This window comes from Pelodiscus sinensis, chromosome 1, assembly GCF_052426305.1.
Source record: "Pelodiscus sinensis isolate ZL-2025 chromosome 1, ASM5242630v1, whole genome shotgun sequence".
In the NCBI taxonomy this organism is placed as follows: domain Eukaryota; kingdom Metazoa; phylum Chordata; order Testudines; family Trionychidae; genus Pelodiscus; species Pelodiscus sinensis.
The window spans coordinates 166,475,543-166,490,765 of NC_143052.1; the positions used below are offsets into that span (position 1 = coordinate 166,475,543).

The 15,223-nt window shown below is 42.3% G+C and overlaps 1 protein-coding gene across 1 annotated transcript in view; it reads right to left on the bottom strand.

The window, feature by feature from the left end:
• The window catches only part of RCSD1 (RCSD domain containing 1), a 44,796-nt gene extending 32,073 nt beyond the window's left edge, over positions 1–12,723 (bottom strand). Inside the window, exon 1 of the mRNA XM_075909122.2 lies at positions 12,517–12,723. Within this exon, the coding sequence (XP_075765237.2) occupies positions 12,517–12,522 (6 nt within the window). The 5' untranslated portion in view covers positions 12,523–12,723. The remainder of the gene's footprint in view (positions 1–12,516) is intronic.
• Positions 12,724–15,223: the final 2,500 nt, after the last annotated feature.

A 15,223-nucleotide genomic window follows, 5' to 3' on the forward strand; every position in this document is an offset into this window, starting at 1 on the left:
GACAGTCTGCACTGGAAGAGCTTAGCATTAAACAGTGGTTCCCAACCTGTGGTCCGCGGACCCCTGGTGGTCTGCGGTGGAACTGTAGGGGGTCTGTGGAAGGTAGGGAGCTGAGAGGCTCTGTGCCAGCAGCCAGCAAGTCCCTCGGTGCTTCCAGAGCAAGCTGAGGGACGCAGCTTGGGAAGCAGCGTGGGCTGAGGGATGCGCAGACTGCAGGCATAGCTATAGTGTTTGGGGGAGGGGAGGCACAAAACTTTAATAGATTGAAAATGGGTCTGTATGCTAGAAAGGATTGGGAGCCACTGGTGTAAGAGGACAAACAAAGACAAAGGGAGGGGGAAAGGATAGCCCAGTGGTCAGAGTGACAGTATACATGTAACTTATTAATTAGCTTAAAGTGCCAATGTTAAGCTGAGCCCATAGCAAGTTTTTAAAACCAAAAAAGACGGTCTTCTTTGAAATACTTTCAAGCATCTCAAAGGGTCTAAGAGTGGCCCTAAGGATCTGGCTGCTAGTGACTGATTTTCAGAGGTATCCAATACCTACAACTCTCACTGACTTCAAATGTAGTTCTGGGTCCTCTGCAATCAGGCCCTTTGCTGGTTGTGCAAATTGGGCACCCAAATTAGTGGTCACTAGGGATGTGAATAGTTAACCAGATAACCGGTCAACCAGTAAGCATCACCCAGTAAGGGGGGATGCTTCCTGGTTATGATTAATCAGTGGGGGCTGCTCCAACCCCGTGGGACCCGTCATGAGTGGGGGCCACTCCAGCCTGGCTAGAACAGCCCTAATCCACTGCGGTCCCAGCCCAGGCACACCCCGGGCAGGGGCACAGGCTGGAGTGGCCCCCTCGCCCACCCTCTTTCCCAGTTAATCGGTTAACCAGTTAAACTTAATCTTTAATTGATTAACTAATTAAACTGGATTTTTCATCCCTAGTGGTCACTGGTCACTCTTGAGGATGTGGTCCCAAACACTTCAAACTTACTCTGGGGCACACCTAATGATGGGTTAGAGGCCTCAAGGACCTTCCTACACAAACAAGTCCAAAAACAACTAAGTGAAATGTGGTCTGAGGAGAGTAGGAGAGAGCAGTTCCTGAATTCTAATTCAGATTGTGATGTAGATTCCCTCTGTAACCTTCAGAAAGTCACTTATAATCTGCTTCTCAGATAAGGCACCTATAAAATAATTTATTCTCACAGATTTTCTGTAAGGTAGAAATGAATGTTTTTGAAATGTATTATAACTGATATCAATTGACTTCATAGTTGCAGTATTTTTGTGATGGGTAATTTAACGCATTAGATGTTCCTTTGTTGACAGAAAGTCCAAGGACTGAATGGGGACTAAAATTTCCTCTCCCTAGATACAGGATTTCAGGTTACAGTTGAAGTGCTGGGGACCCATGGTGCAGGGGCATCTTATGCTGTCACTGCCTTTGCTATGCATATTTATGGGGGAAGATGGAGAATGTCACTCTCCAGGCCTGTCAAGACAGCACTCTTCACCTGCAAAAAATTAATTCAAAAATTATGTGTGTAAGAAAAGTAGTGAAAAAATTACACTTGGACTTCTAGGAAGTGTAAGAAATAATGCTATGTTGCAAAGAGGTGTGTGCGTGTGGAGTAAATGCAAAAAGGTAGGAGTCTATAACTGGTTGATTATATTACTTGTTGGGTTTTCTTTCCTGTGAGTGTCTTGACAAAAAGGCTTCCCTAGGCTTCAATCTTACTTTGGGGGAATCTATAGACTAAAAACCAGATTGCCTGACTAGCAAGGCTGCTACAAATTATGCTCTAAATCTAAAAAAGAACAGGAAGTATGCATGTGGGAAGGACCCTCTTGGTGAATTTGGCTACAGATCACTCATGCTATTAAGAGGGGAAAATAATAGTAGAAAATATGAAAATGGCAGATGTGCTTAATCACTTGTTTATTTCAGTTGTTACCTAGAAGGTTGATGGTGATTGGACACCTAGAATAGTGAATGCTGGAAACAATGAGATAGGTTCAGAAATAAAAATAGGAAAATAAGTTAAAAATTACTTAGAAAAGTTAGATGTCTTCAAGTCATCAGGACCTCATCAAATGCATCCTAAAATACTGAGCTGATAAAAGAAATATATGAACCACTAGCTATCATCTTTGAAAAGTCATGGAAGACGGGAAATATTCCAGAAGACTAGAAAAGGGCAAATATAGTGCCTATCTATAAAAAAGAGAAATAAGGACAACCTAGGAAACTGCACAACAATCAGTTTAACTTCTGTGCCAGGAAAGATATGGAGCAAATCATGAAGTAATCCATTTGCAAACATCTGGAAGATAATACGGTGATAAGTAATAATCAACATGGATTTGTAAAGAACAAATCATGTCAAATCAACCTGATAGCTTTCTTTGATAGGATAACAATCCTTGTGGATAAGGGGGAAGTGGTAGATGTTGTATACCTAAACTTTAGTAAAGCATTTGATACATTCATACAAGACCTTTTCATAAATAAACTAGAGAAATACAATCTAGGTGGAACTACTGCAAGGTAAGCACATTACTGGTTGGCTAACTATTCCCAGAGAGTAGTTATTTATGGTTCACAGTAATACTGGAAGGGCATAACAGTGGGGTTCCACAAGGATCAGTTTTGGGACTGGTTTTCTTCATTAGCTCCATCAACAATGTAGATAATTGGCATAGAAAGTACAATAATAAAGTTTGTGGATGCTACCAAGCTGGGATGGGTTGTAGTACTTTGGAGGATAGAATTAAAATTTAAAATCACCTAGGCAAACTGGAGAAATGGTCTGAGGTAAATAGAATGAAATTCAATAAGAACAAATGCAAAGTACTCCACTTAGGAAGCGACAATCAGTTTCACACATACAAAATGGGAAATGATTGTCTAGGAAGGAGTTCTGTAGAAAGGGATCTAGAGGTCATAGTGGACCACAAGCTCAATATGAGTCAACAGTGTGACACTGTTGCAAAAGAAGCAACTATTATTCTGGGATGTACTAACCGCAAGACACGAGAAGTAATTCTTCCACTCTTCTCTGTACTGATTTGGCCTCGATTGGAATGTTGTGTCCAGTTCTGGGTGCCATATTTCAGGAAAAATGTGGACAAATTGGAGAAGGTCCAGAGAAGAGCAAGAAAAATGATTAAAAATCTAGAAAACAAGAGCGGTTAGGGAAACTTGAAAGAATTGGGTTTCAAAGAATTGGGACACAATAACTTAAAAGTATCTAAAAGGTTGCTACAAGGAGGAGGGAAATAAATTATTCTCCTTGACCTCTAAAGATAGGACAAGACTCAATGGGCTTAAATTGCAGCAAAGGATGTTTTGGTTGGACATTAGAAAAACATTAGGAAAAATTGGCTTTGTTTCACCATTTCCAGCCAACGGGAGCCATGAGAAGCAGTGTGGGCTGGGCTGCCATTTCCCTTGGCTCTCTTTGGCTGCAAATGGTGAAATGGAGCCAATAGGAGCCGTGAGGCTCTGTGGCCGTGGCACTGGTAATAAACAAACCGGTGTGGCTAGTTAATAGGTTTCTCAAATTGGTTATAATTATTCAGTGAATAACATGAACCTGAGGGGCTGTTTGCATTGATAGTCCCCTGACTCTACAAGGAATAAACACTTTGGAAGCAGCTGTGTTCTATTGAAGGAGGATCTTCACTACTCTAGGCCTGAAGGATTAGCCATTTATTATTTCATAAAGAAAATAAAATAGAAGATAAAGTACAGGCAGTCCCCGGGTTACGTACAAGATAGGGACTGTAGGTTTGTTCTTAAGTTGAATCTGTATGTAAGTCGGAACTGGCGTCCAGATTCAGCCGCTGCTGAAACTGACCAGCGGCTGACTCCAGGGAGACGGGGAGCAAAGCCTCGGAGGACGCCGGCAGCGGGACAGCCGCGGCACGTCTGGGCTGTCCCGCTGCCCGCGTGCTCCGCGGCTTTGCTCAGCGTCTCCCTGGTCTGCTGGGGGGGAATCCCTCCCCCCAGCAGACCAGGGAGACGCGGAGCAGCTTTTCTCGCCCCGGAGGACATAGGCGGCAGGACCACGGCACATCTGGGCGTCCTGCCGCTCCCGTCCTCCGGGGCGAGAAAAACCCCGTTTGTAACTGCGGATCCAACATAAGTTGGATCCGCGTAACTCGGGGACTACCTGTATTAAATTGTGTATATCACGAGTCAGAATCAGGCTATTAACAGCAAGGCTAAAGCCTTGAAATTTCAGGGAAATATGGAACACAAACTCAAAGGAGAAAATACATTTTCATTAAAGGAAACATGACGTCCAGCCAGGAAGATATTTCAAGAGCTGAGTAACCTACAATGATTGCTGAAATGTAATGGAAAGCAAATGGAAAAAAGGAAGACAGTAATACTGTATCTTTTTGCATATTCAATAAAGGGTTTGCAGGCTTCTGCGGACTTTGTAAATGTTTCTTTTCTGAGTTATGTTTCCTATATGTGAGTGTTTCCAGGTCTTTAACAATGTGACAGAGCAGGGTGGAATCATAGACACCAGAGACTCAATCTTATCTGACCTGTTCAGTCTTTTGAAGCCTGCTCTTACATGCCAGAAGTCACTAACTTCACAGGGACTCTTCCATCACTCTACTAAATCTTTGAGAGGCAATAGATAGGTTGAAAGAAGACTTCTTCCACCACCCTACCATCAGGGTTTAGATTGCCTTATCTATAACACACAGTTTTTCCCAGCCCTGGGAGATGTAGTTAAAAGACCTAACTTTGTAGTGTACTCTGACCCATGGAAGGCTTGCAGGATCAGACTCCCTACTCAGTGATGTTGCTCCAACTCAGTTCAAAATAGTTCCTGACAGCATCTCATTCCAGTGATTTGTCCAGTCTATTTTTAAATGTCCCAAGGGATGGAGCTCCCATTGCACTTGGATAACTATTCCAAAACATAATAGCTCTTGCTGTCAAAAATCTTTGCTGCTTTAGGCCAACGTCTTCCTTTTCTTAATCTCATTGCACTACACCTAGGTATACCTTCTAGTTCAATAAACTAAATTATTCCTAATTCTGAGGTCTATACACCTTCACATTTTATTTAGACAGTGATCACTCTTGCCATTCAGCCAAGTGATCCAGACTTAATTCTTCAGATGACCAGAGTTTATTAAGCTGTGACCATCACACCAAGTTATTGATATACATTTATTCTATACATAGAGAAAATATAGTTACAATTTTATCAATAGGATTGTGCTGGATATTATATTAGACCCACTGGGCCTTTCTTTATTCTTATTTTGCAGCCCCTCTAAGTGAATTATTCACTTAATAGTATGATCTGATAGGAATGGGAACCAGGACTGTAACAGACCCATATCTTTGTGGAAAGAATACAACACACACTGACCAACAGGTTACATACACATAGTGTGCGGTATGGACAGACTCTGTAGAGCACAAATGCCATGCTTAAAAAAAACAGACTGCAGCCATGCCAATTTGTGTTGTGACCTCATCCGATTGCACAAATGAGGTTTGATTTGGCCGGGTCTATGCTTACAACTAAGACCATCCGATTGACAATGGTGATTCAAAAAGGTAGTATCCATTTAACTGAGTCAATGTGGAACCAATACAGCAGTATTGTACTAGGGGCACAGTGCTACTGGAGGTGTTGGCTCAGATGAAATGTAAAACTGTAGTGCTCTGGGGCATCCAAGATCTCATGACACTTTCATAGAAACAGGACAGTGACTCTAGTAATTGAGTTCTGCCTCCTAAAATTCCATCTCCAGTTGCAATAAGATGATAGTCTTTTTTCCCCCTTCAAGTTCTAAACTATTTAATGTGGCTATGTTGTACTGAATAACTTCTACATTATAGCAGTTGAAAAGGGGGGTTAGTATTTTCACAGTGTTGGGGCAGTTTGTGATCATTCACTGAGTTTAGTAAGAACTTTGCCCATCTAGATCACTTTTCATCCAAAGAAATCGAAGTACTAATATTACACAAACTATGTTGCAAAAGCAGTATGGCATTATCCCAGACAGCCCACAAATGTGCACAGCACAGCCACATATCAGAGGAGTAGCCATGTTAGTCTGAATCTCTAAAAGCAATAAGGAGTCCTGTGGCATCTTATAGACTAACAGATGTATCGGAGCATAAGCTTTCGTGGGCAAAGACCCACTTCGTCAGATGCATGTATGCATCTGACGAAGTGGGTCTTTGCCCACGAAAGCTTATGCTCCGATACATCTGTTAGTCTATAAGATGCCACAGGACTCCTTGTCGCTAGCACAGCCATAGTTTCCTTTCCCACCACCTCTTAGTCAATGATGAGGATAAACAGAGAGCTGCCTCTAACAAGACAGAGGATAACCAGAGAGCTACCTCTGATCAAGAACTGTAATGCTGCTACTTGAACAGCATTTGTGTTGCTACCTAGAATAGTTCTAAAACTGGAGACTACTGTCCAAAGGACAAGAATCAGCATGGAATTACCTTGGACGACATCAGTGCACTTTTTTCCACTTGTAAAGACTACTGTGAGGCTAAAGTTAGAGTAACTGCTACCTTTGTTCAGCAGAGGACACCATACCATTATTTTAGATTAGAAGTGTATTTACCAAGGGCCAAATTCTGCTCAGTTACACCATGAAAATCCTTATCTGCATGTAAATGAAAAGAATCTGTTCTCTTTTCTTATTTTTAAGAGCAATCTTTAATTGACAATTATCAGGGCAGACAAACCTTTTGCAATCCCTGAGCTGTATCATGGCATCACTATGTTGCCTTGGTTGGCAGTACGATGTTAGAAAGATGTAGGCTGGAATTGTTAACGTAAAAAATTCTTTGGAGGAGACTCCTAGCTGGATCCTGCACTGCATAGCTTTGGAAGGACTCCAACTAATGGCTTAGAGATGAGAATCAACGACTCAGAAAAATATCCCTAGTGACTAAGTAAAAATAGGCTCTTTTTAAACAATACACATGGTCCATGTGGTTCAAATTCTGCCCTTGTATATGTAGGCAGTATTCACACTGCAATATCTCCCATCATGACAGAGCTGATTGTGGCTGATCTCAAGTCACAGCCTGCTGACTTGACAATACAGAACAAGCATTCACTCTGCAGGGCTAAGGTAGCTTTGAGAGAGTGAGCTGGTCTGATTGTTATGTTCTGCATAAGAGTCTTTATTAATGCTGGAGATGCCAGACTCAGTTTGCAGGGCTGGTAGTTTAAATCTCCTCCCCTGCTGCCTCATGCACTCAACTGTCATTGGAACTGTGAACCAAGAAGACAGGATCACACAAAGTGTCTTCCTCCAGCTATCATCGGAAACTATGATTTGCATCACAGGATCATCAAGGAGAAAATGAGTTATGTACTCAGTCACGAAAAGAAATGTATTATGCTGCTCAACAGCAACAGTTCCAGCCAGTTAAAGTGGTGATGGGCCGGAAAGAGTGACTTGTCCAGTCGTTGGCTCAGGAGGCTGAGGGGCCATATTGGAGCAGGTTGCTCAGTGACACCCATTAAATCCTTTCAGGGATCAACAAAATCAAACTACCTGTGCTAACTTTAATCAAGCTAGTGCACTAAAAATAAAATGTAGCCAGCACAAGGTAAGTGGAAGGAAGGATTAGCCATCCCAGGGATGTGCCTCAGAAAGCATACTCTGGGAGTTAACAACCATTCCTGCTGCTCACACAGTAGCTAAACTCTGTTTTTAGCATGGGCATGTTTTCTTGAGCTGGAAATTACATTCCCACCTTGAAGTGTAAACATGCCCTAACAGAGTACCAGCACCCAGAATAACTAATAGCCTAGTAGTTGAAGTAACCCCCTGAAAGCCAGGAAACCCACATTTCAGTGCTTGCTCTGCCTGATGCTGAATAGTTATTACTAGAGGCAGAATAACTGCTTCTGCAGCAGTGTTGGGGCTTGGGAGAGGGCTTTAGTCCCATTGGATTTTTAGTATGATACAGTGATGCTAAACTCTGCTATGCTCTGGCTGAATGTGCTGTGAAATAGGAAGGTAAGTCTGTATTCCTGTCAGAGGAAATAGTTGTGTCGGGACTCAGATGTGGAGTGTGACAGCTCATAGGAAAGGAAAGGAGAACAGAGGGATGAGAGAATCTTCCTTCTGTGTCTCCTCACTATCTCACCTATTGGGAAAAACTATGTAGCACTTTAAAGACTAACAAGATGGTTTAATAGGTGATGAGCTTTCGTGGGCCAGACCCACTTCCTCAGATCTGAGGAAGTGGGCCTGGCCCACGAAAGCTCATCACCTATTAAACCATCTTGTTAGTCTTTAAAGTGCTACATAATTTTTCCTTTTGTTTTAGCAAGATCAGACTAACACGGCTACCTCTCTACTACTATTCACCTACTGAGGACAGGCTAGTGGGGTTTTCATGGCAGTGACAAAAGTCAGGAGTTAATGTCATTTTTACAGTGCCCTGCCTGTGCCAGGTGAAAACCCATAGCTCAGTTGCTCCTGTACATTTTTCCTGTGGAGAGAATACACGGGCTACGTCTAGACTGGCATGATTTTCCGCAAATGCTTTTAACGGAAAAGTTTTTCCGTTAAAAGCATTTGCAGAAAAGAGTGTCTAGATTGGCACGGACGCTTTTCTGCAAAAGCATTTTTTGCGGAAAAGCGTCCATGCCAATCTAGACGCAGTTTTGCGCAAGAAAGCCCCGATTGCCATTTTCGCCATCGGGGCTTTTTTGCACAAAACAGTTTTTAGCTGTCTACACTGGCCCTCTTGCGCAAAAACATTTCCAGAAAAGGGCTTTTGCCTGAACGGGAACATCAAAGCATTTGCGCAAGAAGCACTGATTTTGGACAGTAGAATGTCAGTGCTTTTGCGCAAAATCAAGCGGCCAGTGTAGACAGCTGGCAAGTTTTTGCGCAAAAGCAGCCACTTTTGTGGAAAAACTTGCCAGTCCAGATGCAGCCATGCTCTGGAACAAGGAATCCACTCAGTACATAGCCACCAAAAGGAAGTGACCAAGCAAGCTACCCAAAGGGGCAGAGAACTGCTCTCCTCCTTGGCAAAATGAAAGCCCACCAGAAGTTAGCTGCCTGGAGGAGTTAGGAGTACAGACACTAAGAGGAGGAGAAATGACCCCTACTGAGGAATACAGAAAAGGGAGCGGTAACTGTCCCCACAGTGAAGTTGTCAGCTGCATCCCAACTGCTCAGAGAAAATTAAAATATTTTTTCATCTTAGTCCAGAAAACAAACTGCTGCTCGAAGACTTGGATTGCTTCCGGCACCTACCTTATTTGTAACTTTCACATGCCTCTGCACTACCAGTCTCCAGCATCAGAGTGGCAGGAAAATGCAATAACAATAACCTACTTAACCAGCTGCAGGAGGTACTGGAAGTTCCACATGAGGCCTAATCTCACAAAGTTTCCAGCTGAGTTTCACAAAGCTCAAAAGATCATACAGTTCAAAAATGCATCTAAACTTTAGGCTGCTTATTCAGATCAAATGCCAAACCTTCTAAGGTAATTACAAAGTAACGGGGCTGCATGTTGCCCCTACTCCCAATTTTGTGAATCCTACAGAGAAATTTAGTGTATGTTCTCTTGAGGGCAGTTTTACAGTATTATCAGTATTGACAATGTTAAGTGTCTTACATTTTAGTTCTTTTTATTTGCAGTCTGCTGGTGGAGTTTGTTAGGATTCACATTTTCAAGCTATGGTCTGCAGCCATGAAGGCTAGAAGTTTACTATTTTAAAACAAAAGCTGGAATTTTTAGGTTAAACCCGACTCTAGAAGCTAGAACATTAAGAAAAACAAATACATGAAACTCACAATAAAACCATAGGAGTTGGCAATCTTAGATTTTGCTGTATTCTTCCCAACCGGGGGTGCTAACCCATCTTTGTTTGTATAGCAGCTGACCTAACTAAAATGCTCAGTATGTTCCTGATGGCAGACTGGATAAGATTCTAGCTACAAAACACAAAGAAAAACAGCAGCAGTAAAATCACACAAGGCAAGTGAACCCTCCTGGTTATTTTTGTCCTTAAGGATCTAGGGACCTGATGGAAATGGCAATCATCTGAAGGTAGCCCATCTCACTCTGTAGCTCTGGTAATCATCATCTGTCCCATTAGCGTGAAGAGCTTGTCAATTATACCAGCTACAGAGCACATAACAGCTCTGCACTCTACAGCTGAAGCAAACTGCCTGGCAAAGGGGGAAATGACAGAACTTCTTGTTCCTGTTGCATGGATGCATTAAGCCTGGAGGCCGAAGAGACAAAAGGCTGTATATTCTGGCACGGCTGCCTGCTAAAAGCTCTAATGAGGGAGAAGGACACTGAGGAGGGACCTGGGATTTCCTCAGTCTTTGATCCTACCTCTGGCACAGCTGGCTTTATATGTGGCCTAAACCTCTGTATAATATTAACCTTCTTTACAGAGGTGCAAGAAGCCAAATTCATGATGTATAAAATGTTTCTGAAGACGAAAGGTGCTGTTAAATATAATAACTAAAGAAATTGCAACTATCTACAAATGGTTAAAGCAAGTAAGTTTCTAGGAAGGACAGTAATTTATGGTGGTAAAAAGGAGGTAGCTAGTAGTGATGGGGAAAAAAATCAAGAGAAAGAAAATTTTAGAATAAATCTCAGGAAAAACTTCCTGATAATGAGATTTGGTAGGCCCTGTTTGATTCCCAAAGGAAGTGGAAGCCTCATTTCTTATGACCTTTAAAATACAAGTGCATGAAACACTAGAAAATACATTGGCTTGTGCTGGTGGAGAATGGATTAGATGTGACCTAATGTCCGTTCCAGCTCTACATATCAGTCTGATTATAAGCATGTGATTTCCTGGATAGTAAGTACTTTTTATATTAGATTTTCTACTAGCCTTGAATTAAATGAGTGTGTGGCTTTATATATTTTCTGAGTTTCCTAGCAGTCTGAGACTCACCCCTGGATAAACTTTAGTCTGTGTCTGTTTTATGAGACCAACAAAAAAGACCCTTCTCAGACAGAGAACATCATAGGATGCTGTACAACTAAAGATGATAAGACTAACTGTAACTTAAGCACAGTTAATGACATAGGCTTGGCTCTATCAAATCTACAAGCCCCTGGGAAGCAATTTAATTTGACCCCTCAACATGACTCATCTTGAGTTGGTATGATTACTGCTTGATCCTGTTCTACACATAAAACCTGGGTGCCCACAGGTCTGATTTCCTTTTGAGGATTTTCTACTGAAGTTGCCTGATCTTTAACCCTTGCTCTTAAAGCATCAGAGCACAACCAGGAGCTAGTTTAGAAACTGGGAACTGTCAGAACACCCACGGTGAACTGCACAGTGGAAAAATTCAATGAAAAAGTATGGTGGTACCGAAGGAACACTGTTCCCTAGTCTTGATATTTGCCTCCTGTGCTCAGATCCCCTTCAACACTAGGATTGAGGACTAACACAAAACTTGTTTTCCCAGAAAAAATACAGTAAGTTACATAAAAAGGTCTGTAACTGCAGAGAAATGAATGAGAAAGCCTTTTGTCAATTGAATTTTTGACTATTGTAATAATCTCCATGTCCTATGCCCTAATTAATCACAATAGATAATACTTTTATTTTCTATGACAACTTTTATCTGAAGCTCTTGGTGTACTTTAAAAACTCTATGACTTTTTATATTGTAAAATGTCAATTCAGTCTTGTGTCACATCTGAAATCTAGGGAAGTACTATTCCCTCCATTTTTCATTAATGGAAACGGGGGAGGGGATGGGGGAAGGTCAAGGACCTTGTCCAAAGTCATGCTGCAGGTCATCGGCAGGGTTTGGAATAGAACCCTGGAGTCCTGACCCATATCTCTGTAGTCCCACCATCAGACCTTGCTCCCGCCATTCACTAGGTACAAGATGGGCAGACGGGGAGGTGCAATGAAAAGCACAAGAATTTCTTAATTATATGGTATGAATTTCTTTTGCTTAAACAAGGTTTCTTGTGGCTGCTGCTTCTTGTGCCAAAAATCTTTGACAGCAAACGTGAGATTGCAAGATCCAGATGCGATAGAAGGAACACTGGGGTCTAAAATAAAGGACATTCCTGCAAAGAGGCTGCTGAGATGTATAGCTACAGCTACCCCCATGAAGCCTGAAGTTTCAGCTCCATGAGTTAGTTCCTCCTTCTGTGCCTAATTTTGTAACCGTTTGAATCATGCCTCAAAATGATGACAGCCCTCTTGAAGTTTACTGCCTTCTCCAATGCAGGAGAAGAGGCTCAAAAATGAACTACACACCACACCCCTCCCCCATATACACATGCTCTTCTCCCCCCCCCTTCCAACTTTAGAATAAACTCTGTTCAAGAAGTTCCAAGGGGCACTGAGGGGGCTATTTGTCTTTTAATACAGCAAACTGACATTATTACCTGCTCCTAGTAAAGGTGGAGCTAATTCAATCTGAACTGCTGGGGTAAGTAAGTCAGCAAAGCAACGCGCGGCTACTGAAATAATTTTTACCTCCATATTCTGCAAGTGAAGGGTTTCCTCAGGTCAGTTGTTCTTCCTCACCCTTTTCTCCCTTAGCTGTGGAAAGTTTCTGTCCAGCCAGAGTGAGAACACACTGCTAAGGAGCGTATAATATAATATCCAAGCCCCAGCTCAGTTTGAGAACTGACAGAGCCTAGTGAGTGTCCCTGCACTAGAGAACAAGGAAGAAGGGAGGGTGGTGGAGAGGAAGGGAGGGTGGGGAGTGAAGGGGGAGGCAAAGCCAATCAGGGTTTAAATTTAGACACAAATCTAAACAGATACTGTCCTTTCCCAGAGTGCAGGGCTCAAGAGAAAGCAAGCAGCAAACTCTGCTGTTCTGCCTAAACATGGGAACACAAAGTGTGCATTTTCTCTATAGCTCTCCCTTTCTCTTCTGTCTATACTCCCACTATATTTCTTGTCTTTCTTATTCTTCTCCCGATATCTGTATTCTTTCCCTCCTCTATTTGCCACTGTTCACCCCCTTGGGTCTGCAGTCTCTTCCTTCTTGATGTATTTGTGGTTCCTTTCCTTTTGCTGCCGCCATACCTTGTCTTTTTCTTCTGCTCTCTCAACCTCTGACCTTTTTAACTTATAGCTGAGTGAGGAGATTTTAATTGACACTTGGTATGGACCTGGGGAACATAAGATGAGCAGATATCAGTTCATTATTATATTCGTAGGGATGAAGACTTCATAGTGTTTGGTGCTCTACAAATACAGAATAAAATGATGGTCTCCACTGGAGATGTAAAATGCTAAGTGTGAAACTTTTCCCTCTTCCAGTCTTTTTTTCTTTCACCACTTAGAGGTGCTAATTCAGGATATTGCTTTTCTCGGTAAAAACTTGAGCACTGACCAAAAAAGCTACAATTGTGGTGGTAAATCTCATTTTTTATTTTTGGTAGATGATAGGATTCAGTGAGGAAGAACTAAACTACTCGAGCATTTTGCTAAGGTCTCACTTTCCATTCAAATCCCACAAAGGTCAACTGATCAAATTATCATCATGCCTGCGTTAGCAGCCATCTTGCAGATGTTCCTCTCCACCTACAGAGAGCAATGTAGAGGATCAGATCCCCACCTATAGGGAGAACTGCAGAAGACTTGGACATTTTTTTTTCAATTTCAGGGTCTTCATGCCCCAGCACTGGGAAGTGACTCAACCTACTCTATAGTCCTGTTTCAGAACTCTGCCTCAAGGACAGATGGAAAAGGATTTAAAAGTACTTTTTGAAAGCCAAGTTCATGATAGAAACTTGACCCTCCTCACAGTTGTAGTGCTGTTAGTCTCCTAAATGCCATCAGAGCATAACTATAGTGTCTACAGCATATTTATGTCTTGCCCAATTAAAGTAACTGCTTTGTGTACAAGCTAGGGATGTGAAGGACTAGTTGACTAGTTGCCTATCCAATAAGCAAATGCTTATCAGATAGTCGACAGGATAATTGACTAATTGCTTCCCCTCCACCCTTGCTGCTTCTATCAGATAGAGACAGCAGAGGGAGGGGGAGAATAAGAGGATACTTCAAAGTGGCAGCACCACATGGGCTCTATGTGGCGCTGCTACTTTGAAATGCTGGGTAGAGCCCAGGATCAGATGGGGAGTCCCCAGCTGACCCCCGGCTCCATGTGGTGCTGCCACTTTGAAATGCTGCAGGGAGCCTGACATCAGGCTCCTCGCAGCATTTCAAAGCAGCAGCGCTTCTTGGAGCCCGGGGTCAGCTGAGGAGTCCCCATCTGACCCCTGGCTTTGGTGCTTTCGCCTTTGAAGTGTAGCAACAGCCCTACTTCAAAGACAGAGACACACTATTGACTAATTGAATAGTTGATGCAAAAGTGGATTGACTATTCGATTAGTGAAATTACCCAATACTTCAAATACTTAGTACAAACCCTCTTACTGCTCAGCAGGTCCCAGAATAAAAGACTTAAGTCATGGTATTTTTACTTCTTAATTACAATATTGAAGAGCACTAGACTACTCTGAGACTCATAATATGTCTACGTTGCAAAGTAAACCCAGGGCTTGTACTCAAGGTCAAACCTAATACTCCTTCCATCCATCCATGGATTGTGCTAAGCCAGGGTTCCAACCCATTGTCCCAGGGCTCCAAGCCTGAATCAAGTCAAGACCCTATTGCTTTGCAGTATAGATGCCATGTAGACAGTCTTCAAGTCATAACACTGTCAGTATGTGATAATACATGCACTGATGAAGTAGAAAGATGCAGGACCAGAACCTGGGGAGTGCCTGGTAAACAGCTGAGCCAGGAATGAGGGTGCACAAAAAACAGCCCCAGCTTGCATTGTACATTCTTTGGGCAAGTATCTGCCTTACAGTTATTCCAACACCATTATTTGATCCTGGTACAAATTAAAAAAAAGCAGCCCTATTTTTCCATTGTCACTTCAGATAGCAACATGCCTACAGATATTAGTATCTTAAATTCTAGATATACAAATAATACTTAAGTATTTTACATCAGTAGATCACAAAGCACATTACAAAGGAGGGAAGTATCATTCACATGCAAACAGACATCACTGCAATAACACACCCAAACTCTATAGCCATCCACTAACAATTAAAAATGCAGGGGGAATTGGTACCATGTGCAAAATGAATTGGCAACATCTAGTCACTAGGTAGTTAACAATGTGACGAGGCTGGGGGTATTACCTAGTTCCTGACAA